The sequence below is a fragment of the Mya arenaria genome, chromosome 2 (assembly GCF_026914265.1).
Source record: "Mya arenaria isolate MELC-2E11 chromosome 2, ASM2691426v1".
NCBI classification, from domain to species: domain Eukaryota; kingdom Metazoa; phylum Mollusca; class Bivalvia; order Myida; family Myidae; genus Mya; species Mya arenaria.
The window spans coordinates 34,638,245-34,665,271 of NC_069123.1; the positions used below are offsets into that span (position 1 = coordinate 34,638,245).

At 33.7% G+C, this 27,027-nt stretch overlaps 2 protein-coding genes across 2 annotated transcripts in view; one reads left to right on the plus strand and one right to left on the minus strand.

The window, feature by feature from the left end:
• Nucleotides 1-20,011, minus strand: part of LOC128244387 (phosphatidate cytidylyltransferase, photoreceptor-specific-like) — a 28,619-nt gene extending 8,608 nt beyond the window's left edge. The window contains exons 1-10 of the mRNA XM_052962400.1: nt 19,855-20,011; nt 18,230-18,378; nt 16,417-16,513; nt 15,616-15,792; nt 11,836-11,955; nt 9,045-9,127; nt 7,514-7,670; nt 6,027-6,179; nt 2,371-2,505; nt 1,251-1,354 (exon numbers count right to left, since the gene is read on the minus strand). Of these exons, the coding sequence (XP_052818360.1) occupies nt 1,251-1,354; nt 2,371-2,505; nt 6,027-6,179; nt 7,514-7,670; nt 9,045-9,127; nt 11,836-11,955; nt 15,616-15,792; nt 16,417-16,513; nt 18,230-18,378; nt 19,855-19,908 (1,229 nt within the window). The 5' untranslated portion in view covers nt 19,909-20,011. The remainder of the gene's footprint in view (nt 1-1,250; nt 1,355-2,370; nt 2,506-6,026; nt 6,180-7,513; nt 7,671-9,044; nt 9,128-11,835; nt 11,956-15,615; nt 15,793-16,416; nt 16,514-18,229; nt 18,379-19,854) is intronic.
• The window catches only part of LOC128244398 (calcium uniporter protein, mitochondrial-like), a 42,072-nt gene continuing 35,049 nt past the window's right edge, over nt 20,005-27,027 (plus strand). Inside the window, exon 1 of the mRNA XM_052962411.1 lies at nt 20,005-20,113. Within this exon, the coding sequence (XP_052818371.1) occupies nt 20,021-20,113 (93 nt within the window). The 5' untranslated portion in view covers nt 20,005-20,020. The remainder of the gene's footprint in view (nt 20,114-27,027) is intronic.

Genomic DNA, 27,027 nt, shown 5'->3' on the forward strand with positions numbered 1-27,027 from the left:
TTATTGCAAACTAGAGTGATCTTACTTGGTTATTTAAGTAGATTGGATGGTTGAGTACGATTTTATAAAGTTTCAATGCAATACATTAAGTATTTACTGAGATAATGACTTAAAGGTGCTTACATGCAAAACCTTAACCTAGGTGTGACGCCGACGCCGCTGCCGCCACCGACGCTTGGGTGAGTAGTATAGCTCTCTTTGAATAGTCGAGCTAAAAATGAGCCATGTTTTTCCCCTTCACACAGAAGTCATATCAATGCGTCAACACCAGAATGTACCTTTTAATGTTTTCATATGTGTTTTCTATTATATATCAATATGTTTATAATGACAAGATACTATGTATACTTTAAAGTCAATAAATCTAAACTGCTCTGTCCAGTTCTGATCCTTACCGTCTATATGTAAATGGTGCATGGTTTAACTCTGTTTTTTTGCCAAATGAGATACATATCCTTTGCAAATATGCAATCATAGGTTGCTTTATAGTTCAAAACAAAGTTCATTGCTTGGCAAATATAATCAAATATAAAGCCCACTTTATCCAGACAAAGTAATTGAGTAATAAGTCTAGCCCTGACAAGACGCCTCTATACACAAAGCCAAGTAATGGCTCTCTATATATATTTTGCAAGTTTTATTTCTAAAAGCAGTTCTTACCCTGTCAAAACCTATTCATATAAAAAAGAAATCTCATTCTACCTCAGACAATATCTGTCAAACAGGAACATTTAAGTAGCCACTTATCATAAATGTTCTTGTTTGACAGATATTGTTCCATACTCATCAGACATTGCAAGGTCGGTAAAGTGACAGACCTGTTACAAGAGTTTCATGAATATTTCATTTCAATCAGTTTTCTAGTTAAGTCTCTGCACAAAGATGTGAAGAAGACTTTTTTAGTTTTAAAGCTGCACTCTCACATATTGACCATTTTGTTACCGTACATATCTAACAACCAGTGATATAAGACTGCTGACAAAAGATCAGATCACAGTTTTTCATGTTTCCGTTCAAAATCATGTTTTATGGCTAAACAATGCATGAAACATCAATTTTATATATAAATAGATATGAAAACCTGTGATCAATATTTTTCAGCAGTCTTATATCACTGGTTTCCATGCATTTTTGCAAAAATTGGCTCCTTCCAAGACAGAAAATAAAACAAGTTGTCAAAACGATAAATCTGTGAGACTGTAGCTTTAAAACAGGCAAGATAAAAATCAGAGAATCGGATTGTTACGTACTTGAGGAAGCTTGAGTAATACACATGGACAAAGGTGGCCATAAGGAACTGACAGTCAAATCTGTCCATGATGCCTCCGTGACCTGGGATCGTGTCACCAAAGTCCTGCAACACAAAAACATTGAATATTGCTGAATCTGATCAAATTATGCTGTATATTTATCAAGATTTTTATGCGATGAGGATCTGTCCATGATTTCTCCGTGGCCAGGGATGATTCATCTGCATCCATATTTACTAACATATTGAATCTGAGATTAAGAATTATGACTCTAACTGAAATTTTGATTCTCTTGAGAAACAAGAGTTAGCAAAGATAAGAAATATTTGCTACATAATATGTTACATGTGACATATTTTACATTTATTTGTAAAACATTATGTCAAAATGAATGATATCAATGACAAATTGTTGTTGTTTTTAAAAAAATCACAATTCTGCGTATAAGTCACAAACCCAGACTGAAGACAAAAGTGAATAATGGCCCAGCGACTTAAAACTGTTGATAATTACTGACTCTACGGAATAATTTGTTTATTTATCAAGAAAGCCATTAGGAGCTGACACTGAAACCGGGCCATGATTCCTCAGTGTCTGCTATACACACTACAGAGATATATTATATAACAAAGTCAAGCATAAGATGTGAACAGAAGCCTTGGAAACGCAATGGTGAATTTCCTCACATGTCCTGAAGACAATTAATGATTAAAAATATCTCCTGCTTAAGTACATGTACAAATATTTTCGATTCAATTCTATATTCTGTCGATGTTAAATTTAATTCACATGGTTTCTCATTCAAGACTTTTTGGGTTTGGTCATGTTTGCAAGGAATATAAAATCTGAGAGGCAATTTCATCCACTGCATTGTAACCCATCAATTATTCAAATTTGAAAAACAATCGTAAATCAATATTTCGCTTAATATATTTTATATACGGGATTTTATTCTTTTCCCTAAACAGGCTTATAATAAATCATCACAAATTTAAAACAAAAAATAGTAAAAATATATGGCTGACTAACAACCTCATTGACACAAAGATTGCATAAACTAAATGTACCATCAGAAGTAAGGTCTCGTAAAATCTTATTAAATGAAAATTATAAATCTTACCTTGATTTTAAATGCCCTTTTAAACCCACTGGCAAAGAATCCTCCAAACGGCCCAATGACAGAGGCGAATATTGAAAACATGATGGAATGAAGCATGAACGGATACATGTTGACTGTGGGTTGGGACTTGCCAAACTGAAAATAAAGTAAGAAAGCTTTAATTGCTAGTAGAACTAATTCTTGATATCTACTACTAATTCTTGATATCTCAATTACAGTCGAAACCAGTTTGCTCGATATCGCTTGGGTCAATTTCCTCGTAGGCTCAAACTTAATGTAAAGGACTGATTTAAATTAACTCTTTTTAAGCATTCCCGCTTGGCTCGATATTTGTGAGGCTCAAAGTATTTTGGCCGGTCCCTGGGATATCATGCCAACAGGTTTCAACAGTACTTACAAATAATTAATATGGACTACTATGATTACTTTGTGATTATCTTTCTACTTGCTATAATGTGTGTTTTTGAACTTACTATATTATCATAATAATTACTGGTAGTGGTTAAACCAAGTAAGAAAGTGTTTGCAAGGAAAAGATGATATTTGTTTTATAAATATATTTCTAACAAGAAAATGATTTGAAGTTTTATAGCTTTAGAGCATTGTTATTCAGGAAGGAAAGTATTTATTCCCCATAATTTGTGCACAAAATGTAAAATGTACAGCTGTTGTGCTTTTGTCCAGATGAAATTTACATGGACAATTATTCACTGATTTTAATTTGGAACCAAGTCAATATAATATATGACACAAACCTTATACTTGGAAGAAATTAATGTTTCAAATATTGTGATAACTTTGACCATAACAAAATTCCTTACAATGCAACACTGCATGTAAGGCAATTATACTGGCTCAATAATTATTCAGGTATGCCCCTTTTCAACTGAAAACCAACAGATGAGCATTTATATTCGCTCCATGGCACTCTTGTTTGACTTGTATGGATTGTTATTTAGCCAGTGCTCCAGTAAGGCCTAAAAAGAAGGGTGGGGCACCCTGCTGCCCTTTTCAAGCATCCTCAGCTGCCTTTTTTTTACAGTACTACACCCTGCTGTGCCCTTTTGTTTTACACTGAGTCAGTTTACAGAAATAAGTATAAAAATAATAAATATACATAATTTTGACACTTAAGTAAAGATAACAGCTAAAGCACAACATAACAGACACAATATGAATTGAACATTGACCCTTGCAAATGACCAATCGAGGCTCATTCAATGGCGCATCAAAAGTGCCCTTTCTGACCTAGCACCCTGCCCTTTTCAAATCCTGGCTGGAGAGCTGGATAGCCTTTTCATTTGCTACTTCTTCTGTTTCTGTATAGTTATATGATTTCACATTTTAAAACATTCCTGATAATAAACCCCCTCCGTCTATTAGTATTAACAGACCAACGCGTCTATGCTCATTTTAGAAATGCGTAGGTTGAACATTTAGCACTGATCAATAATTAACAGGACCATTTTGCTGATTTCACACTGAGAACCAACACATCTATACACATTGGACAAATTACTTAGTTTGTTTTTTAATGAAATAAGTATATTTACAAGACCATTATGCAAATGTCACATTACAATACACATTTGAGAAAATTCTTAGGTTGAAAATTGAACGCCAGTATATTTACAAGACCATTTTGCAAATGTCACGCTAACACACAACATGTCTATACACAATTTTATAGAAAGTACCTAGCTTGAACATTTTACACCAGCAATTATAAACAAGACCATTTTGCAAATGTCAAACTAATATCCAACGCTTCTGTACACATTCGAAAAAAATCACTTGGACTTGAAGGTTGAACATTGAACACCAGTATACTTACAAGACCATTTTGCAAATGTCACACCGAAACACAACGTGTCCATACACACTTTTAGAAATAACGTTAGTTGAACAATAAGCAGCTGAGCCTATCAACAAAACCATGTGCAAATGTCACACTAACACCCAAAGGATCTTTCATTAAACACCTATCCGATGGAATATTGACCAAAATAGCAACCAGCGAGACAATTAAATATCTTTCAAGAAGCTTTGCAAAATGAGTCTGCATCTTCAGGCATCAGTTAATTTGCGCACCTTTTGGGAAATTTGCAAGCATATGTCTGCCTACGTACACAATAATACACAATTAAACTGTGTTTAGTTCGTATATTTACATTTAAAGATGCACTCTTACTCCCAAAAAAGATTTACCACACTAATTATAACACAATTGTTTAAATATACCAAAAAGGATAAATAAATGTCAATAACAATAGTTCATATGAAGGATACCGAGTTTAATTTGAAAGAAAGGTGCAGAAAACACGTATTTCTACCTTATGAGACAATAGTAGATCACCCTAAATCTTTTAGCACTCACCAATCATTTAATATTTTTGCATTTTCAGCTATTAAATATATGGTTGCAATCTTGTTATCAATAATCAGTATTTTCCATAAATGCATCATTTAGTAAGAAGTTAAAGGTTTATCACAGAAAATTTATGTTTGTTACACAAGTATATGTATCGATTTTGAATAGGAGTGTCACTTTAAAATCATTATTCAACACAACTCTGGAATATGAGCAAAAGCTTCAGAAAAAAGGTAGAATGGAAAACATTTGGAGGAATGTTATTTTTTTTCCTTAAGTTGTAGTGTATATCAACATATTTTGACAACAAAATGTTGTATCTTAATAGTAAGTCTAAATCATTTCAATCAATAAAAGTAAATGCCATCACTTTTGATTGGTAAATTTCTTCTTTTTACCTCTTCTCGCCTCCCTCTTCTCGGTTGAGCTCTATCAAACATGCAATTAGTGACCCTAAAACCCTAAAACATATCCCAGGGTTAGCTCAAGGCACTTGTTACCCCTTCTATAACAACTGTCTTGCACTTAAGGCTTACGTCACAAATTTATAATGATGGTTACAGCTATGTCAATAGCTGCAATCTAAACCTTAAGTACATTTTTGAAACATAACAGAAACCGTTCCCGTTCCTTTCAGTTATGTATAGTCTCCAGCATCGCAATAAAATGTTTTATCTTCACACCATAATAGAAAGGTGAAAACATCCCATGGCTAGGTCAAAGACTTTTACCATCCCAAACAGTAAGTTTTTTCGATCCATTCTGATGTAGTAACCCACATAAACTTTTATGAATATCTGCATGGTCTCACCTGCAAGGCATATTCATCTAACAACACAATGTAGAGTTGTTAACAGTCCATGACATAGTCAAAGGCTAAATTAATACCTATGGCATTATCTTTTTATGGATTGAATTTAAAATTGATTACATTCATGTGATTTTGAAAGTAAATGCAATGGCATCAAGGGCACGAGTCTTCATGAAGTGCACTACTCAAAAACTGTTTACCTAGTGTAATATTTGTTCAGACTAATCTTGGGTGAGAATGGTCTAGACGTTTAGGTATATGCCTCTTGCCCAAGAGGTCATTTGGTTCAAGCCCTACCAGGGGTACTTTCTCATGGCAACTCATAATAGACACAAGTACTCAATGTTTCGGACACAAGACCAATTATATAAGCTATCAGCTTTTGTCACAATGAAGCCAAAAGAAATAAGTATAAACTAAAACAAACATTTTTTTTTTTTTCAAATAAGTGAGACATCGGCAAACACTACCCACCAGTTTCATGAATATTTGTATTGTCTCCGGTATGGCATACTCGTCCAGCAAGAATACCGGGTGTCGCTCACACTCCATGCTCATCGCACCCTTGTCGTCATCATACTGTATCGGGCACACCATCTGGTCAAACTGGATCAACACCCAGGAGATCTGAAATCAAACATTTTAAGTATAATCATCATACATGTAGTTCGTAGGTCGCTCTTATGTTAAACAGTGTTCAGCGTAACATGTCCTTTATTTTGTTTACTAGGCTACATGAATTTGTGGCAGCAGGCATCATCGTAACATCATTTACTAATTACTGCGTACAATATTTGTGTCAATCATATGTGTTTGTTTAATTGGGACACTGTGTATCACTCACTCAGTGTCAGGCTGGCCTTGACCCTGAAAATGTGCCTTTCAATTAATAAATTGGATATTGATTTAGGCTTTAGCTGGGTTTTAATCCTGTTGTCCTATTGTTTAACATAGTAATTTATGTTTCAGTAAGTTTTCAGTTTTCAAAAAGTCCACATTTAATAACCAACTCACAAACATATTCATGACATGAAAGTTTTTTTGGCTGATTTTTACAGGGATGTGCAGGGCTCTCACTAGGCTGAAATTTTGGGGAGAAGTGACTTCTCCCTTCAGTCAATTTAGGGAGAAGTGGGGAGACTTTAGGGAGAAGTGATACTTTTTGTAACACCTGATACAAAAACTATGCCATACCACACAGCTAAGTTTATATTCACATTCAATTAATTGCTATAACTATATAAAATGTTCACAAATAATGTATCATTTTTGGCTCAGCAAAAGTGTATTTGTCAATGTCACATAGTTTATCTCCAAATAGCATCTAAAATGAAACAAAAAAATACATCTAAGGATTTGAAACAATCAAATGGACCTTATAAATGAACTGTCAATATAGTAGGGGACGAATCTTATTTAATGATTCTGAATATGAATTATTGATCACATTTATTCATTGACATATAGAAATAAATTTGGACAAAACAACTAATTCAGGGCCTCAAATGAGAAAGTCAGTGAATGGAAAATTACAAAAGAGGATTTCCTAGTTTCTTGAAACAATATTGCGGTTTGTCTTTAAAAAATCTTAAGTTGGGCAAAAAAAATACATTTGGTTTGGTTTACCTGACCCTACCGACTAAAATGCGACAACCCTACCATTTTTTATAGTCTGTTGGTAATTAAACAAATTTTTTTTTTGTTTTAAGCGTGTGTTTTAATGTCTATTTTAAAACATTTAAACCTATACAGAAGATTACTTTAACACTATTCTCTAATGATGACAATTATTATTACATTCTTATATAAAGCCAAATAAAAAAAAATAACATAAAAAAGCGTACCTACCCTACCTGTTTTTAAACAGGTTTTAACCTTAACCAAACTAACTTTTTTCGGCCTCGATCTCAATTAAAAACAAAAACACTACATGTGTATATTCCGGCACATAATGATCTTACCCCAATACCAAACAGGACCGTCGAAGCAGCTCCACCAATGAATCCCTCCCACGTTTTCTTCGGAGACAATTTTATCAGTGGCGTCTTGCCGAAGAAAAACCCAAACATGTACGCCATGATGTCATTACAGATGATCATTGACACGGGAACCAAGAACCTAGAAAAAATAATTATAAGCTTTAAAGTATAATGTAATATGAAACATGCAAAACCAATATCCCCTATTATTTAAAAATATTATATACCTCATGTGACTTTGCCTTTATTAAATTAGTTGTCATTAGTTACTCTGTAACGTCTCATGTGATTATTTTAAATTCTACTCTTGCGTGCAGTCAAAAAATATATTTCTTGCTTTCTCAAGCATCTGGTGTCAATAGGTGCTTATAAAATGTCGTTGAAAATCTGTGTTAGTAGTCACAAAAAAATATAAATTAAAAACATAAACTTTATAATGTCATAATAATAATTAATCACTTCATAGTAAATATGATCTTGTTGACTCAAATCAAACACCACATTTGCAGATGAAACTGGTGTACTCTTTTTTTGAACGGTGTTTTTGATAATAAATAAATATCAGATGCAACCGAAAGTAGTGTGCATGATAGCATTTAATGTCAACTTCAGCTAACACATTGTTTGACATTACCTTTCTCCAGTTAACTTTATATGCTATCACCCTGTAATTCCTTGTGATGATGGTATCTGATATTTATATATAATGGGCTAATAGCACATGGTTAAATAATCCTATAGTGGATATCTTTCACCACCTCTGCAGGGATGTGATTGGCCTGGCTGCTGATTGAAACATGAAGCATTATTAACATTCCAGTGCTGCAGTCGGAATAACAGTAAAAGAAAATTTAAAAAAAAACAACAGGCAAATAAAATGTTTGTTTTTTGTTTTAAAAAAACTCTGGGCAGCCCTGAAAGTGTCATTTCTATCCTACTAACCAAAAGCTATCAATCTGAGAGATAACATTTTACAAGGCCCAGTGGACCATGATTACAAACAATCTCAAGTCTAAGTCCAGAATCAGATTCAGAAAAGCACTTAAATTATATTCAAAAAATTATATTTTTTTTCTATTCATTTTACAATCCATTTGAGAATACAACCTACATTTTCAGCCATTAAAATTGCATATAGGCGACCATTACGTAGTAGACTTAATTATTAAGAAATTCAACTTCCACACGTGTTTAAAGATCCACCTACTGCCAATCATCCGATACACACTCTGCGTCAGATTTTGCATTGACAATGTATCAGCCAATGAGGCTGTATTCTAAGTCAGTTAGATGACATGAATTCTTAATGATTAAGAAGGACTTGTTCGCTACGTTTGATCCGCCCATTCTAACTATTAAACAGTAATAAAATCATCAAGACTTAACCAGAAGGAAATTTAGAAACAATGAAATGAAGATTTTCAGTTTTGTCACTTGAGTCTAAACTCAGAATTTAGACTGTTCATATTATATCATGGCCCCAGAAATTGTATAGAAAATGTATAAATCATACCAGATAAGTCCCTCGAAGATGTTCTGCATGATGAGATGTGACTGAGTCACCACCAGAAGCAACGTCACATGGGTCCAGCCAAACTGTAAATAAAGTTTGTTTCGTAATTATTTTTGTTGTTGTGAGATTTGTAACTGTTTTTTTACCAGTTATGTCACTTCGAAATCGTCACTGCTGAAAGTGAGACCTTACGCAGACTAATATGAGTCATGAAAGGTTATCTTTGGTCTTCATTTGATCAGTGACCAGTTGCAAGTTAAATGCCGACCAATCGGTAATTGGTCATAGATGGGTCACCAACCATCAACAGTCAGGGCCAATCAATCAAGGACATAGCCAACCATTTCCCAAATGATCGACCAATTTGTTTTGTCACATCATTACGTTTAAATATATGCACACAATAGTTAGCCATCATTCTTTCAGATTCTTTCCAAAAATTGCAGATCATGCCAAATACAAGGATGGGAAAGAGAAGAGGCAGGAGGTTATTGGCTGCCTGGCACAGTAGCCAGGAAGACGCAAGAGGTTATTGGCTGCCTGGCACAGTAGCCAGGAAGATGCAGGAGGTTATTGGCTGCCTGGCACAGTAGCCAGGAAGACGCAAGAGATTATTGGCTGCCTGGCACAGAAGCCAGGAAGATGCAGGAGGTTATTGGCTGCCTGGCACAGTAGCCAGGAAGACGCAAGAGGTTATTGGCTGCCTGGCACAGTAGCCAGGAAGATGGAAGAGGTTATTGGCTGCCTGGCACAGTAGTCAGGAAGATGGAAGAGGTTATTGGCTGCCTGGCACAGTAGCCAGGAAGATGCAAGAGGTTATTGGCTGCCTGGCACAGAAGCCAGAAAGATGGAAGAGGTTATTGCGCTGCCTGGCACAGTAGCCTGGAAGATGGAAGAGACCTCTGCCTCTGTCACATGCCCCGCTGCCGCTTCAGAAATGAACAAAGATCTTTCTCCTTCAACAGCTTGTTGACCAGGCAGTCACAAAAAATCATCCTTATTAAGATGACGACCACCTTGACTGTAACAACTAATCATCCTGTCTTTGACTTTTGCAAAAAAAGCTATAACAGTCATTGCAAAAAAAGATAAACCAGTCATTGACTGGATGCCGGCATAAGTATGAGTCACTCCTAGGTTGCTGATGTTCGAACGACAATTGCCAACATTCCAAGTAAAAGACTGATTATTATATATATTCATTGTCTCTTGATTATATTTCACCTACTATTTATTTAAAATTTCCCATATTTCCCAATAAAGTTAAATATAAGCACCTGCATGTATTTTGTTTGTTTTTACAAAGGCTACATCTTTGTATTTCATAGTTTACACATGTAGGTTTTATTTCACACATATGTGTTCTGAATGCTGGATTTTTTTTCAAATGCTACATCATTGTACTTTGTAGAGTTTACACAAGTGGCTAATATGTTGTTTCACACATTTGTGTTGTGAATGTTGACACCCAGGACATCACACATGTTCAACAGCCTTGGCACACATATGAACCATTGTTTAAATGTCTCAGTTTATCTGAAGTTCTTAGAGTGACTGCCAATAACGATACAAAAATGTCTTGATTTCAAAACTCTCTAGTTTATTTTTTCAGTGTGACGAATGCTTTTGTCATTTCTTATTCTCTACGTGAAAGTAGTTGTTTATTTTTTACTTAACCAAACTATTAATTTGGCAAAACAGTAACATATTAGTGTTGGCACGAATGGCTCCTTGTATTTTAACCAGTGCACATGTACAAACCACTTAATTACCCACTTAATTATAAAAACCAAGTATAAAAGTGACTTTAAATCAATGAAAATTTGGTTTCTGTTTTGTCAGAGGTTTCTTAAAGATTCAATCAGACTCTGTCTAGCGATCCTGTTGGCAAAGGCTTGAGCAAAGACACCTAAGCCCCATTTATATGATAAGACTGACCCTGTGGGCAACTTAAACCTTCAGTTATTACATCATGACTATAAATAGCTACTTATCAGCCATATGATAAGACTGACCCTGTGGGCAACTTAACCCTTGAGTTATTACATCATGACTATAAATAGCTACTTATCAGCCATATGATAAGACTGACCCTGTGGGCAACTTAACCCTTCAGTTATTACATCATGACTATAAATAGCTACTTATCAGCCATATGATAAGACTGACCCTGTGGGCAACTTAACCCTTGAGTTATTACATCATGACTATAAATAGCTACTTATCAGCCACATGATAACACCGACCATGTGGGCAACTTAACCCTTGAGTTAATACCTCATGACTGTAAATAGCGACTTATCAGCCATATAATAAGACTGACCCTGTGGGCAACTAAACTCTGAGGTATTACCTCATGACTGTAAATAGCTACTTATCAGCCATATGATAACACTGACCCTGTGGGCAACTTAACCCTTGAGTTAATACCTCATGACTGTAAATAGCGACTTATCAGCACTATGACAAGACTGACCCTGTGGGCAACTAAACCCTGAGATATTACCTCAGGACTATAAATAGCGACTTATCAGCAATATGATAACACTGACCCTGAGGGCAACTTAACCCTTGAGCTATTACCTCATGACTATAAATAGCGACTTATCAGCAATACGATAACACTGACCCTGAGGGCAACTTAACCCTTGAGCTATTACCTCATGACTATAAATAGCGACTTATCAGCATACATAAATCTACTATTGTCATGATAATCATGACTAACATGTTCTTTTCACGATTTATTTGTGTTTATAATTGATCTTCAATACAACATGAATTGACTCACCATGGTGAATTGTTTAAGGTAGTGTTTCTTCCGTAGGCTGACGACAAAGGAGACAAAGCCAGCCACGTATAGCAGGAAGGATATGATCCTGTGGTAAGTGATGAACGGATGCATGAACTCCTGCAAGAAAATGACCTTTCATTAGTTTGAATATTTTTTTGTAATTTATCTTTACCCCATTTTAAAACATACATGTAGCTAAGCTTATGATTCATAAATACTGAACAAAACAATACACAAATATCTGGTTTATCCAATGGCATACAGGTGACTTATAGCAATCTTTTTATCTTGTTAAAACAGCCTGTTTAAACAACTAAGTTTTTCTTTCAAACGTCTTACATATATAGTTATAACAACAATGTAACTCGTTAAAATGATTGAAAAACTGGTTAAAACGACTCTGTTGACTAATTATTCTGACTTTTTTTTTCAAGAAAACAGGCAAGCTTAAAATGTTAAATGATGGTTAGTTTGAAAGGAAACTTTCTGAGTAAGATATCTTAAGGATTATTTTAGCTATAATTTTATTTAGAACATTTATTATTTCACTTATAATGATTATATATCAATATTTATATGTACTAGAGGTTTTACTCGGAAAATTAAGGTAGCTTTATTAAGATTTTTATGTAATAGCTATTGTTCATTTTTGTTTCATTAAACCATTAAAGAATGATATCAGCAGGTCAAAACTCAGCTGCCATTTCAATTGCTTAGCTTAACGCAAAAATAGACAATTTTTTCTTATAATTAAATATTACTTAAGTGTTGCCACTAATGTCTCCATACAAGTCAATGTCAATGCATGTAACCGCTGAATAACTTACATAAATTATAGGCGGTAATATTTTTTGTCATAAGCTTTTTAAGTGATTGAATCAGAATCTGTTTGGAGATAGCATTGGCAGAGACATGAGCATAAACACTTAGACAAATGTTATAGGAAGATACAAACCTCCTAAAGGAGACTTTTTAATGTATTAAAGGCAAAGCTCCCTGTCAGATCGAGAAACCCTCAAATTATCTACTGAAACAGTGTTTTCATAGTTTTAACTGTTATATATATGTATATATAAACATGTTCAATGATCATAATTGAAACACACTTATTGAGGCCCTGATATAATCATAATTGAAGCACACTTATTGAGGCCCTGATATAATCATAATTGAAACACACTTATTGAGGCCCTGATATAATCATAATTGAAGCACACTTATTGAGGCCCTGATATAATCATAATTGAAACACACTTATTGAGGCCCTGATATCATAATTGAAGCACACTTATTGAGGCCCTGATATCATAATTGAAGCACACTTATTGAGGCCCTGATATAATCTGTTGGTGGATTTATTTATTTGAAAATCATTGACAATAAGCTGTGAATATTAATTAATAAAACTATATCTGGATAAATCAACTTCAAGGGCCTCAAATATTTGAATTTTAATAATGACTTACAAAATACAGATAATCCAATAGACTGACCTCATTCCATGACAATACAGGGAGCTTTGTCTTTAAGCTGTTAATACATGTTCAGAATAAACGTTGCCAGATACCCAAATTTCAAGATCCATTCTGTCATGCTACGATTGTTCATAAAGTATTATAAAAGAGATTGATTGTTTCCATGTTTTATTGTTTTTAAAACATGGACTGGATAATTAAAGCATAGGAATTAAACAATGTCATTTTGGGTGCAAGATGTTTCATTTGACACATCGGAATGATAAAAAGATTTTTATTAGACCAATAACATTTTCATTTTCAGTCAAACACGATTTATTTATTTTTAAGTGCATAAAAAGGATCAGACATAATTTCAGCGCTTGTTTGCGCAGAGTTGTCACTCAGTAATGAACGAAATGGGTAAACAGAACTTCACATCATAATATTCTTTTATCCAATTCATGCATTGTTTTAATGTTTTATTCTGTAATAAAACATGGATGACATGTACTTTGTTTGGTGAAAAAAAACGGAAGCTATCACGTAAGAATGGATCAAATCTATCGAGGTGAGTTATCTGACAAGGCGGACATGGGACTAAACTAGGACAAAACTGTACAGGATAGGCAAATTACAAACTATAGTCTATCAAATGCACATATAACTGCAAGCATACCCTTACTCATATATTCATTTTAACCCTTTGCATGCTGGGTAAATTGTCGTCTGCTCAAAAATGTTGTCTGGTTTATTCTAAATTTCTTTTAATTTACTTAAAACTTTGGGCATATATTGACTGAGTGGCAAACAGCTTGGAACCTGACCAGGCGCCGAGTTACTCGGCGTCTGGTCTGGTTCCAAGCTGTTTGCAAAGCCTTTAAAATCGCCATCAGCAGCCTAAGGGTTAAAGTGATCTACCGGTATATTGATGGATAAATTTTGATTGTGTGACACATCTATGTGATTTGCAATTTTACTTCTCAATAAAAAACATAAAAGATTCCATACTGAATTAAAACAACAGTATTTAGAAAAGAAAACCATTTTCTAAACGAAATTTTCTGTGTAAATTGTTGCCACACTAAAAATACAGATACGATGTGCAAGTGAATAAACATCTTTGTGCAAGGTCAAATTAAAAGTGATCTAACAACTTACAAAGTTTTCAGACTGAAAATATCAGAAATGTAAAGTTTTAAACAAAGCTGTTTGACTTTTTTGGTGGAAAATTAGAGGCTTATAATTATGCTAAAAATAAACAGTATGGTTTGTTTGTATACAAGAGCTCTACCGAGCCAATGATGACCATTATCTGCCCTTGTTTTTTTCAGTCAAACAAGGGGTATAACTCAACATTATTAAAGTCAGAGTTATGCGCCTTGCTATACATGTGTATATGGTCTCTGGTAGCATGTATATTAAGTTTCATGTAATTCTCTTGAATTGCTTTTGAGCTATGGGCAACCTCTTGGAAGTTTTTACACAACACCAATGATGACAACTATAACACCAAAGTTATGGCAGTACTTTTTCTTCATTTTTTTTTACAAAAAACAGATGATGAGCCTTATGAATATTCAATAATACAGCATTTAAATTCAATATATTCTGTCAACATAGTTTCCTGTTTTCCTCATGGATTCATGTTTTATCGGGCATCTGCATTTGAGTTACTTTCAACTGTTGCAAAGACCAGGCTCCCATATCAATAAAGGATTTTTAAACTTCAGAAATCTTTGGATATATATGACAGTGGGATAATGGTCATTTCCTCAACTTTGCTTTTTCCTTGAACTTAAGGTATAATTTCCACACATATATTAATGCAAAACAACAAAAATGGCACTTTAAAAACAATTAAATGTGACTAAATACATCAAATTTCTTTACTCAAAAGGCTCCATTATCTTGAACTTATAACATATTTTTATCATATTCATAATAATGAATAAAACTAAACACAGCACATGCAAATTGGTGCCAAAATATGTTAAACAAACACATGCTGTATACAATAAACAAAAAAACCCATCTAACAACAAAACAACAGTCTGCGTAAAATGATTACAAGGCTGAAGACACGGGGCTTGTAAATTCTCGTCTGGGCCTAGACTAGTGCTTAAGGCCAAGTGCTTGTAATTTATTTGCATGTTGCATTACAAACCTGAACTGGCCGTAAGATCTTTTCCTTAAAGCCTATTAAATTTAATAATTTCATGAGCCGAAATGTCAGGGACTTCAGAAGTCATTTTGTGCAGACTGTTTAAAAAAGAAATCTATCATCATTCAAATATCATACTGTATGTGATATAAGACTTACCGTCCTGTGTAAAAGTACCCCAAAGTGGTCAATAAGACTTTCTCCGTAGAAGAAGTAGTTTGATGCAAACAGGAAGTACCAGCTGAGTGTTCGGAACCACGGAAGGTCATAGGAGCGGTACACAACGTAACCTATTGTAATGATCTCATGGAAACCGAATATCTGCAGTAACATTATCTGAAATTTGAAGGAGTGGTGTTGAGGATCGAACCAAATTTTTGAATATCGAAAAGTGTGTCAATTTTGAAACCAAAATGGTCTTTACACAATTATATGGTATATAATAATCAATACCGGTAATCAGTTATGATTAAATCTCTAACAACAGTCATCAATAATGATCTTTTCAATCAATTATAATCAATCATTGGTCCAACACTAGTACTACAAATGAAGACATTTATTTGCGGATTAGACTTTTCCCAGCTACGAAAAAAATTTAACAATGTTTATGTAAACACAGGTCAAAAGAAATAACTTCAGTTCAAAATATGATTTAACAATTAACTTAAACAAGAAATCAGAACAAAGTTTTGAGCCGCGTGAACATGGATCTATTTCCCAAAGACTTGAAATACTTGCCATTAATGATCAACAACTTGAAATCATGTGCACAAGCATAATGGCTGAAATATATCCCATGGCATTTTTCTGAACAAAAACATTCACAGAACGTATTCCAATGGGAATAAGTAAGTTAATTCTATTTAACAGCACAAAACTCTTTCTCAAGACATTTTCTTTAGTTTGAAGCATAATCTAAACAACGTATGGAGCTCTATATGCTTATAAATACATTACCATGGTAACAAGCGCAAGAGGCCCGAGCCAAATAATGAGGGCAAACGCCAGGATCATCACCCAGCTGAAGAATCCACGGATTACCCAGTTCCTCCATCTGTAATGACATTTCAAACAATAAGATGAAATTTGTATATATATATATATATATATATATACAATTATTATAGGGTGCAATTTTTACATACAATTAGTTTTAGTTTTTACAAGTGACCTTTTATCTAAAACTGACATTCTACAAGCCCCAAGATATGAGGCTTTAATATAAAAGTTACCCCTTTTGGGGCCAGAAAAAATCCTGCATTAACATTATAGACCCAAGGGCCTGTACTTCTTATGTATATTTTTTAACATTACAAAACAAGTAAAAAAAATTATAATTTTGAATAATAAAGCTCGATTTTTCTTACAATCAGATATTTTTAACAAGTACCAGAATTCGAGCAGGTCTGTAAAGCATTTTGCAAGTTTAGGTGCTAAATTCAACCTCCACATATGATACCGGTAACTATGAATGGGACTCAAACTTGTCTTCTTTCAGGTGAATTTTATTAGGGTTTTAGCCTGGTTTTTAAAGGGGCAGGGTGCTGTAGAAAGGATATAATGATACAGGAGATTGACAGGCACAATTTTGTATCACTGAAAAATTATGAATTTGACAAAAATGCTCTATTCTGTTCAGGAAATTTGTTTTACTTAAGTAGTTTAAAGTTTCAACTGCGAAATATGTAGAGTGGACATGCACTTTAAATCATTGTATAAATTTCAATCAAAACAAAAGAAGACTGTCCATGTTGGTCTCCATGCGAGCAGAAGGGTGATACTGAAAAAGGACAGGGTGCCATCCTATAACTGACTTTAGCTAAAACCCTATTAAATTGATTCTTTCATACACATAATTGGCAAATGCTTTTGAAAACTTATTCCATAATCAATAAAATGTTTAGCAAAATTATAATCATCAATTGAAATAAATATTGATACTAATTTCTGTTCTTATCAACAATGTATTAACTAACATGTAATCATTTACTACTGATAACTTGTAATCTATATCAAACTGAAAGGGACTAATGTTCAAGGTCAGACATTGAAAAAAAATGTGTGCATTGTAAACAAACTGCTTGTTACAATGATAAAACATCATCACATTTTAGTCGAAAAAGGTTAGCTCTTTAATGTCAACAGATATGAAAATGCAATATAAAAAGCCAGATACTTTGCCGAAAGGTGTTATTTACTTTTGACAAATGAATTACTTTAGGCTTAAAATTACAAAATTTTGTTAAAATGAATATCTTGGGAGATGTTATTTGGAGTTGATGTTAAATCAATTATAATAAAGTTTTGAAAAAATCACCTATAAATCATCTATAAACACGTCCCTTTAACAATTGGAGAAATGTAAATACAGGCAGCAAGAATTTACTATCATAAAAACATCTTTTTGGTTTAAGACTAAAAATTTAAGCATGGCCCTCCAAATCTTTTCATTTATCAGAGTACAATGATAAATCTAACTGTTTATATAACTGTTTATATAGCATCATTGCTGTCAGGTTTACAGGAGTGCTCCACATAAATCTAAGAGATTTTTCTTCCAATATTGATAAATTTGTTGATTTAGACTGAGTCAGGGGTTTTAAAAGAACGCAGTAACCTGATTAAAAAATATCAATTAGTGTCTGCCCATCCAGCTTAATTCTTTTGCCACACCTTGAAACTTGATCAGGCAGAGGTCCCCCACATCCCCGCCTAATTTCAACAAATATTCTGCTACCATCCAACAAAATGAAAACCCTGTTTTAAGTACCTTGGCGTCAGGTCCTTCAAGGCTGTGTCAAAAGCATCTGTTGTTGTGTCTGATGCCTGCGGAAGCTCCTTGGAAGCGTTTGGGTTAAACAGTGGAACTTCCTCCTCTTCCTCATCGTCATCAGCAGGTGGCTGTGTCTCAGGGGCATGCTAGATAGAACAAAAACAACTATATTTTTCCTTAAAAAAAAACTGGTTTTACCAATCAAAGATGTCCGCTTAACTGGAAAAGAATCAATTCAACTCCCAAGCAATTATCTCCCTTGATGAGCGTAGTGCTTTATAATGCAAAGGGAAGTAAGAACTGTGCCGTGCTTTAAATGGATCTAGTTCTGGATTCAGGATCAAGCCAATCGTGTATATAAAAACATGTATGTTTGCAAAACACTGTGCCTATACAATTCAACAATCGCCATTACACTTTATTGAATAAAAATAAGGTATAGAATACATTTACAACATTATATAAGGGTGTAAATTATTTTGTAACACTTCAAGTAGAATTATCTGTACATTGCTGTGCTTTGCTTCACATGCATCAGTCCATCATGATCCACAGTTTTAGAGATTATATCTTTTGATCAACATTCAGCCATAAACTTAGTACACTTCATGGTAATTACAAGCCATGCTTATTTATGATGTAATACAAACATTGAACATTAGTCCAACAAACATTATATCACTGTAGAGCTTCTGCTTATTTCAACCTACATGTAAGTAAATTGGTTATTTCATAACCTTATGTTTTTGTAACCACTTACAGAAAATCTTGACATTAAATTCCATTCAGTTTGTTGTTCAATTCGTATTCTTTGAATTGTAGTAACTTACAAATACGAATAGATAGATACCTTGTATATATGTAATTTACTTCAATAAAACAAAAAATTATTTCATTTAAATTGCAAGCTAAAACTTTTTCAATCAAATAGTCCATGTCAGACAATAAAACTTTTAAAGTTTATGCTCGTGTTACATTATTATTAAATGTAAATACACTGTTTCTGTTTACTATGGTTTGGTTATAAAACAATTATTTCTGCATCTTTCTTAGTTATTCAAAAGTCATTGGTCAAAACATACTAAACCATTCTTTGGTAGATGATGAAAGTTATTTAAAAAACATAACGAATGGTAAAATATTCCAACTAGCACTTGATGCAGATTTTCATTACCTTAAATAATTGTTTAAAGGACGGTTTCAAAACGTCCACAACGATCAATGGTGATGAATTAATCTTAAAAACACATGCAATTACAAAATAATCAAAAACTAATCTGCCGCTTGGTGATAAAAATAAGATAAGATTTATTTTGAGTCTGCAAGGTAGCAACAAGTACGACATAAGCTAGTGTGAGCTTTTTTACTGACAATAATAGCAGCTGATCAATATTATTTTTGCATTTACTGATATGTTTTGATATCAAATTGTTGACATTATGAACATTTAAGTGAATGAACTTTAAGCTATAATTCAAATATAAAATAGAGGATTTTCCAAAAAAATGGATTGTATAAAAATTGACAAGTGCCCCTAGTTACCCCACCCACTTTCGTTTCCATGTGACTCTCATCATTTTCTACATTTTTGATTAAAAGTATGCATCAAAGAACATTTATACCTTTGGATCTGTATCTGGTTTTCCAACACCGGACCTTTGCCTAAGATCAGACATTGCAATAATCTTACAAATTGCTAAAAAGAGTGTGTGTTTATGTTGATTAGCTGTCAAACTGAAAACACTCGCGAGATCGCGTCTCTGAGCGAGAGTTCAACCCAAAAGCAAAATGGCGACAGGTGGAGTCAGTTGTGTTGTCAGGCAGAGTTTTAACAGGTTTTTGCATCCACAGAAGTCTAAACTTTTGGTAAAGAATGTCAAGGTGATGATTTATATATTTCTTTATTTAAATACGGCTTCATAATGCTACTTCTGTTATGTTGGATTTACTTTTCTAAAATCAGAAAACTTTGCAAAACTTTGTTTATTTTGGCTATTTTTAGCATTTAACTTTCAAAGCATGTTTTGTCAATGGATTTGTGTTTGACATGTGACAACATGGATAATTATTGAAACATGCAAACATCTTGCCGTAAGTTGTGCAAAAATTGTACAGGTACTTGAGTTGATAACTTGTCAGCAGCTGCCAAAAAGTGTTGGTTGTTTTATTTTTAAATTTGATATTGATACGGACACAAAAAAATAGGCTTTTATTTACAAAATGTTTTCACTTGTGCTTAGTAAAGCAAATGCGCATGCTATAGAAGAAACTGTCAAGTTTCCATTTATAAATATACGACATAAGTTAATACTATTTAGAACTTTAAGCTTGATTGGTATAGAATTATGATGGTCAGTCTGTTTCCTGTCTAACCAGAACTGAGGTACATTTTGAGACCCCCTGAGAAAGTTCCCCTGGTGCAGATCTCTATAGACTTGAGTTTCCATTTAATGGCTTCAGTGTTTTTGAAAATTGTATATTGTTATTTATTCTTCCTTTGGGATCCATTTGGGGTCAGGAGCCAAGCCCATGACTGTCGTCTCACTACCAGAGTTTTAGTTAATAGGTTCATTCTACTAACTGATGCTCATAATGAACACCACACCAGCTTTTGCAAACCTAAGTTACCCACAAACCCAGCAATTTGAGTGTGATTGGTATAAATATATGAAAGTAATTTGTTTACAATTGACAAGGAATACAAATTATGGCTTTATTTGATCTAGTTATAAAGCAAGCTTCTATTTGCATCTATGTATGCCACATTGGCACAAGGTAGTAAGAACATGCATTGCATTGCCTCTGTACATTGTTTCTTCTACACCATGAAGGTCAAGATGGAAATCAGAAATTTCTTGTCTGCCGTCAATTTCACTCCTCTATGTTTTAAAGTATTTATTTTCATACATAATAAACATTATATACCTCACATGCACCTGATCAAACTGAATGCTTCTGAAGGTCAAGTAATAAGGTTCTAACAGTACTGAAATGATTTGTTTTGTCTTCACTAGAACAAACTCAGCACCTGACATAGCCTGACAGGATTTTAAAATATTTTTCGTCTATGTTCAACACAACTTTTATACATATAATATTTGTGTCTGGCGAAATCATCAGTGACTTAATTTTATGTCTGGTGTTTAATTTGAAATATGTTATTTTTTATAAGAAGGGAATCTGAACATAATATAAAGATAATATATTTTATAAAACTGAATAATCTTTTTTTTATTAAGCATCAGAAAAATGACCGAGGAGTTCCGAATGAATTTAAAGAGTATTTATATTATATTTAATTGAATAATCATTATTTTTTTTATTAAGCATCAAAAGAAAGTTGTTTTTTAACTCTCTGTATCTTGATATTTTTTGTGACAAATAGTAGATTGATCCAATATTGATTACATTTCTACACAAAGATAAAGACCTTGTAAACTGGTCTGGAGAAACAGAGAACTCAATTAACACTGGTGTGTCAGACACAATTCACAGAGATAACCATGGTAATTAACAGCAGCAGGAGACTTCCCTTAAGGTAATTCCTAAAGCAAGCTTCTTCCCAGGAATTAATGAAACCAAGATCTAAAGTATTTATGATAGCTTATGGTTATAAATGAGGCATGATGCCTTCTCCCTAGCAATATACTTGTCAATGATATATATCCTAGCTGTGCTAGTCATTAAGACTGTAATTATGTTATATTAAAATTGATCTTACATTACATGAAAATGCACCGGTAGTCATATTTATAAATGAAATTATAATTATTCATTGCTCCAGCTGAGGCTTAAATAGCAGGGGGTAGCAGGGGGGAGTTCCCAGAGACAGCTGCCCTAGCTTTTTTGACACCCTGCTGCATTTTTACTAATTGCCCCACTGTGCTCTTGTTTGACAGAGTGGCCTTTGATAATTATGAATATATTATATATGATAAAAAAAATTGTATTGGACATATTGTCAATTTATTTTTCAGAAATACTGATGTTATAAAAATAATAAATTTAATAAAGGTAACTTTGACACTTAAGTAAATACTGAACATTTACAAAACCTACAAAATATGAATTGAACATTGGCCCTTGCAAGTACCCCATTTAAGGCTGCATGATATTGACAGTATGCGCATCAAAAGTGCCCTCTATGATCTAACACCCTGCCCTTTTCAAATCCTGGCTCGAGCATTGATTATTATGTTTTAATAGATTATGAACAGTTCAACAACAGACCATGTATTTGACATAGGCATAAAACAAGCCCATCATAATGGAAAACTTGAAATTAATGCTTTTTAATGATAATGATTTTCATCCATTGTAAATTTGTGCAGTAATATAATGAAGGGATAAATAATTAACAGCTAGCAACTGATTGCAAAAGACAACCATGAGTCACTGTTTTTTTTAATATTCTGTTTCACTGATTTTGTCCAGAAAGATACTGCTAAAGGAGTAACAAGAATATGAAAAAAATATATCCAAAAAAGAAAGCAATCCTAAGAGTAGTTTATTGTCACTCAAAACTGCACAAGTGTTCTTAAATCATCTCCATTTTAGCTGGTTTTGGAAGTAAATAAAAAGGTATTGTCATTGCTTTGGTGTTGTTGGCAGCTTCATTTTAAATGAAACTTATGGTACTGATATTGCCAGAGACCATAATAATAATTTACACATGTTCAGCAAGGCCCATCACTCTGGCGTTAATGATTGTTGAAGTATTCTGACCGAAAAAGAGAGTTTATCACTGGTGTTCTCTCCACTGAGGGCTATTGCAACAGTTGTGTAAAAGTATGCCAAAAACTGGTCACATAATAATTAATGATCAAGTAGATGCTACAAAATTAAAATAATATGTACAATGTGGCTTGACTTTACAAGAACAGTGCTGTGTAAAATGGTTTGAATAGAAAAGTACAAATTTGCGAGTAAAATTTAAGCCCTGTCATGTTAAATGTGATTTATCATGGTTATAATAATATGTGCTGTTTCAATGTATTTTCCTATAATAAACATTTTTAAACTATACTACAAATGTTTTTAAGCTAGGCTGAAGTTCACCCGAGTTCATAATTATACAGACTGGTGTGTTTACAGAGTATGCATTCATATTTTCCTCTCAGACTGACAATATGTTAGGAATTGTATTCTATTTTCCCTGTAATTCTGATAGATGTGCCTGCCGGTCTTGATGTCCTGAAAAACATAAACATTGTTGTTGCTATCTGTCAGACATCTGTAGACATTTCCAATTACAACTTTTGCAAATAAACCTAAATAAGCAAAACAAATTTCTCAATTTCAGAGCTAAACAAAGCTCAATCTTGATGCGTTTTTGCACTGAAGGGACAAGTCAATTTGTATGGCCCAACTGTGGCTTAGACCAGTTAGTTTGACTTAACTTACGCTTGATTTGAAATTTACATGAAGGCCACCATCAATCAAGGCTTTTGTTGTCTGGTTAGCGCAGTGATAATATCACACTCCTAAATCTCACCAAGGCGACCTGCGTTGATTCCCCGCCTTGAAGCATGTATGTCTGGTTAGTGGTCAATTCAAGTCAGGCATATGGTTTACTTTGGGTTATATATATATAATTTCCCAGTTTCCGGCCCTACAACACAAGACCACCTTCTTGCCAACGAGAGACTTCGTATAAGTTATTGTAACTTTTTTCCGAATTGTTGTAAAATTTAATAATGTTTAAGTAAAAATAAATAATGTTTAAATTAATCAATGCTTCATAAACCTGAAATGCTAAGGCCTAAAAAAAATATATTTGGTTCGAGTCACCCGACCCTTCACTACGAAATAGGCGCCAACCCATTTTATAATATTAGTACTTTACCTTGAATCAGGGCTTCTAAAACTTTTGAACCTCAATCGGTCCGGACCCGGCGACGAGCCCCCCCCCCCCCCCCCCCCCCCCCCCCCCCTCAAAAAAAGAAAGACCCGTTCAATAGTCCGATTTTATAGAAATGTCATACATTTTTGCGACGTCTTTTCTGTCAATATTTTTTGCGGTGTGGCAATTCGTAAGAGGGCTCTAGAGCCAGCATAGCCGATTCGGATAGGCATTGATACAAGCTTAATTCAAATGAGATTCTCATCGAGTTCTGGGGCGTTTCTAACAAGAAAGACTGCGATCGTAATTAACTGTGGCTGTCGGGAGGCGGTCAGACGACAAAAAGTGAAACAGTATTATGATTTATTTGCTTAATACTTCTTTAGTGGGTCAACATTCAACTGATAATCTTGAATAATAGTATATATCTAAATTTATAATCGGGGCAACAAGCTTAAAGTTGATATTGACAACGATTTTTTCATAACTGCGAATAAATATGACGTAAGCGGCGGACTCAGCTGTCAGACTATGTAGTTGATCAACCGTATCGCTGTTGATATCATATATATTATTACGTAAATTAATTCGGTATTTTAATGCTTTCACGGATTAACAATGACATGCATTTATCTTTAAAGCCGTTTTTAACCAGCAATGGTTCTTTATAGCAATTTAAATTTAACCGTTTTGTAATCAACAAACGGATATCATGTAATGATCGACGACGACATAGCATTGCCATGTGAAAATATGGACCGATTTTAACACTTAATCAGGAAAGCTGCAAGCAGATAATTAACACATAGTTTGTTTAATTGTGTCTTCTGCTTATACCAAAACACGTGATTGGACCGATTGCAAGCATCTGCCAACTATCCGAGATAGGCTATAGAGTGATCTGCGTAGCGGAAAAAGCAGCTGGTCGCATTGGTCTGTCTGGTAACCAAGACACTTTTATGACCTATTGGATGTAGTTTTGAATGTGTGAATGACCCATGAATGTTTGTGTATTACAATTTCTACATCTTTTACTGACTTAGTCGTTTTGGACCGGAATTACAAAAAAAAAAATTAGAAAATTTCGGACCGATTTTTTTAAAACTTTTTAAAACTGAAATCGGTCTGGCTTGGTCAAAATCGGTCCAGACCGGCAAATTGCCGGTTTTTAGAAGCCCTGCCTTGAATGCTTTATACAAAAGATTACTTAAACACATTCTCTAATGATGAATTTTTATAAAGCCTAACAAAAAAAAGCTTACCTACCCTACTTATTTTCGAAAAGGATGAAACCTTAAACCAAACTTTTTTTCTTTTTTTATGGCCTTAGTTCAGCTGCTAAAGCATAAATGTAAGATTAATAGTAAGATTCAGTTCTTGCAAAACTGAAATGTTTTCACATTTTTTTTCTATCAACAACAACAAAATTAGATGAATATCATTTAAACTTGATTTAGGGAGAAAAAAATCTCATTTGAATTTAATTCTTTTATGTAATAGAGTTGTAATTCATTGTTGTTTGCTTATAATTAGGAGACATCCAGATTTAATTATTTAGTAATTGCAGTCATCGGAATTAGACTTTTCGATGAACAAGCCCGAATTCTTATACTTTTGCATGGAATCATATTTATGAACAAGCCCTGCTATATAAAATTCAGAATTTGAGCAAGCCCGGAAAATATTTTACCAGTGCAGGGCTTGCGGGCTTGTGCTAATTTCGACCACTGTAATTGTACTTAAAATCAGAGTAATTGCTTTTGTCAGGATGATAAATGTGTCTCACTGCCACATAATATTTTTTTTATAAATTTTATGTCTTTGACAGCATCAAATTATCTAAGTTATTTTATTCAGCAAAATTAGTAACTTTTAAAACATGTGTCTTTAGCTGTGTTAAAATGTAAAAGTAACAGCATGTTTTAAGATTGATTTTAGAAGTTTAAGATGGTATGTTCTTATTATATGCCTCCATATGGCTAATTTTTAAAACTCTAATTGAGAATTATGCATGTGATAAATTTATTTCATGATCTATTGAAATACATCTACTGCTACTATATATAATAGCCCATATATATTCATTTGTAAAGGTTTATTCTTTTTAAGTCTTTCTCTGAAATCAGATGTAAAAGAAGCTTAAATATCAAAGGAATTACATCTCCGCAAAATATGAAAGTAATTAATTATAATATTATCACTTTAACTGCATGGGGTTGGCTGGAAAATGCTATCAGTTAATGAAGAAAAAATCTTTCTCATAAATATTGATTTCATAAGGTGGAGGGGTGAAACCTAGTTAATTAAAATTATTCCTGGAGTGTAGAAGTACCATGTGCATTGATTGTTAGCTGACTATTCGAAGAATGAGGAGAGCTATTCTTTTAACTTGCGCTATAAAGCATATCAGCCTTCAATCTGAGACTCATCTTTACTAAGTTAATGTTTTGCCAATTATCAGCACCTTCAAGTCATTATCTCAGCAAATACATCATGTATTGCATTGAATTCAACTGATGTTATGGGTTAGCAACATTTACCTACTGTATAAATGCAGGTTTTGCATGTAGATGTACACATAGGTTAATATCTCAGCAGCTACTTGTTTTAGTTGCAAATTTTATCATATTTTGTCAGAATTGTTTTACCTGCAGTAAGCAAGGAATTCTGTGTGGTCGACTGACTATCGCAAACGGGTGGATCCGCAGAGTTGTCCCAATGTATTTAGCCCAGGGGGCGGCGGCCGCCATGGGGACTTCAATGTTTAGGAGAAGATCTTCGAAAAGTGATGGCAAGGAATTTCAAACATTCATATTTCAATTCTTAAAGGAAGCCCAACATCTGGTGCTCTTTAGTGTAAAGTTAGTTTAAGTCAACAATGAGCATTCAAAATTTACCATTCTCTCTGATGTTGTAAATAACTAAATATAAAAGCAATTACTCATGGGATCAT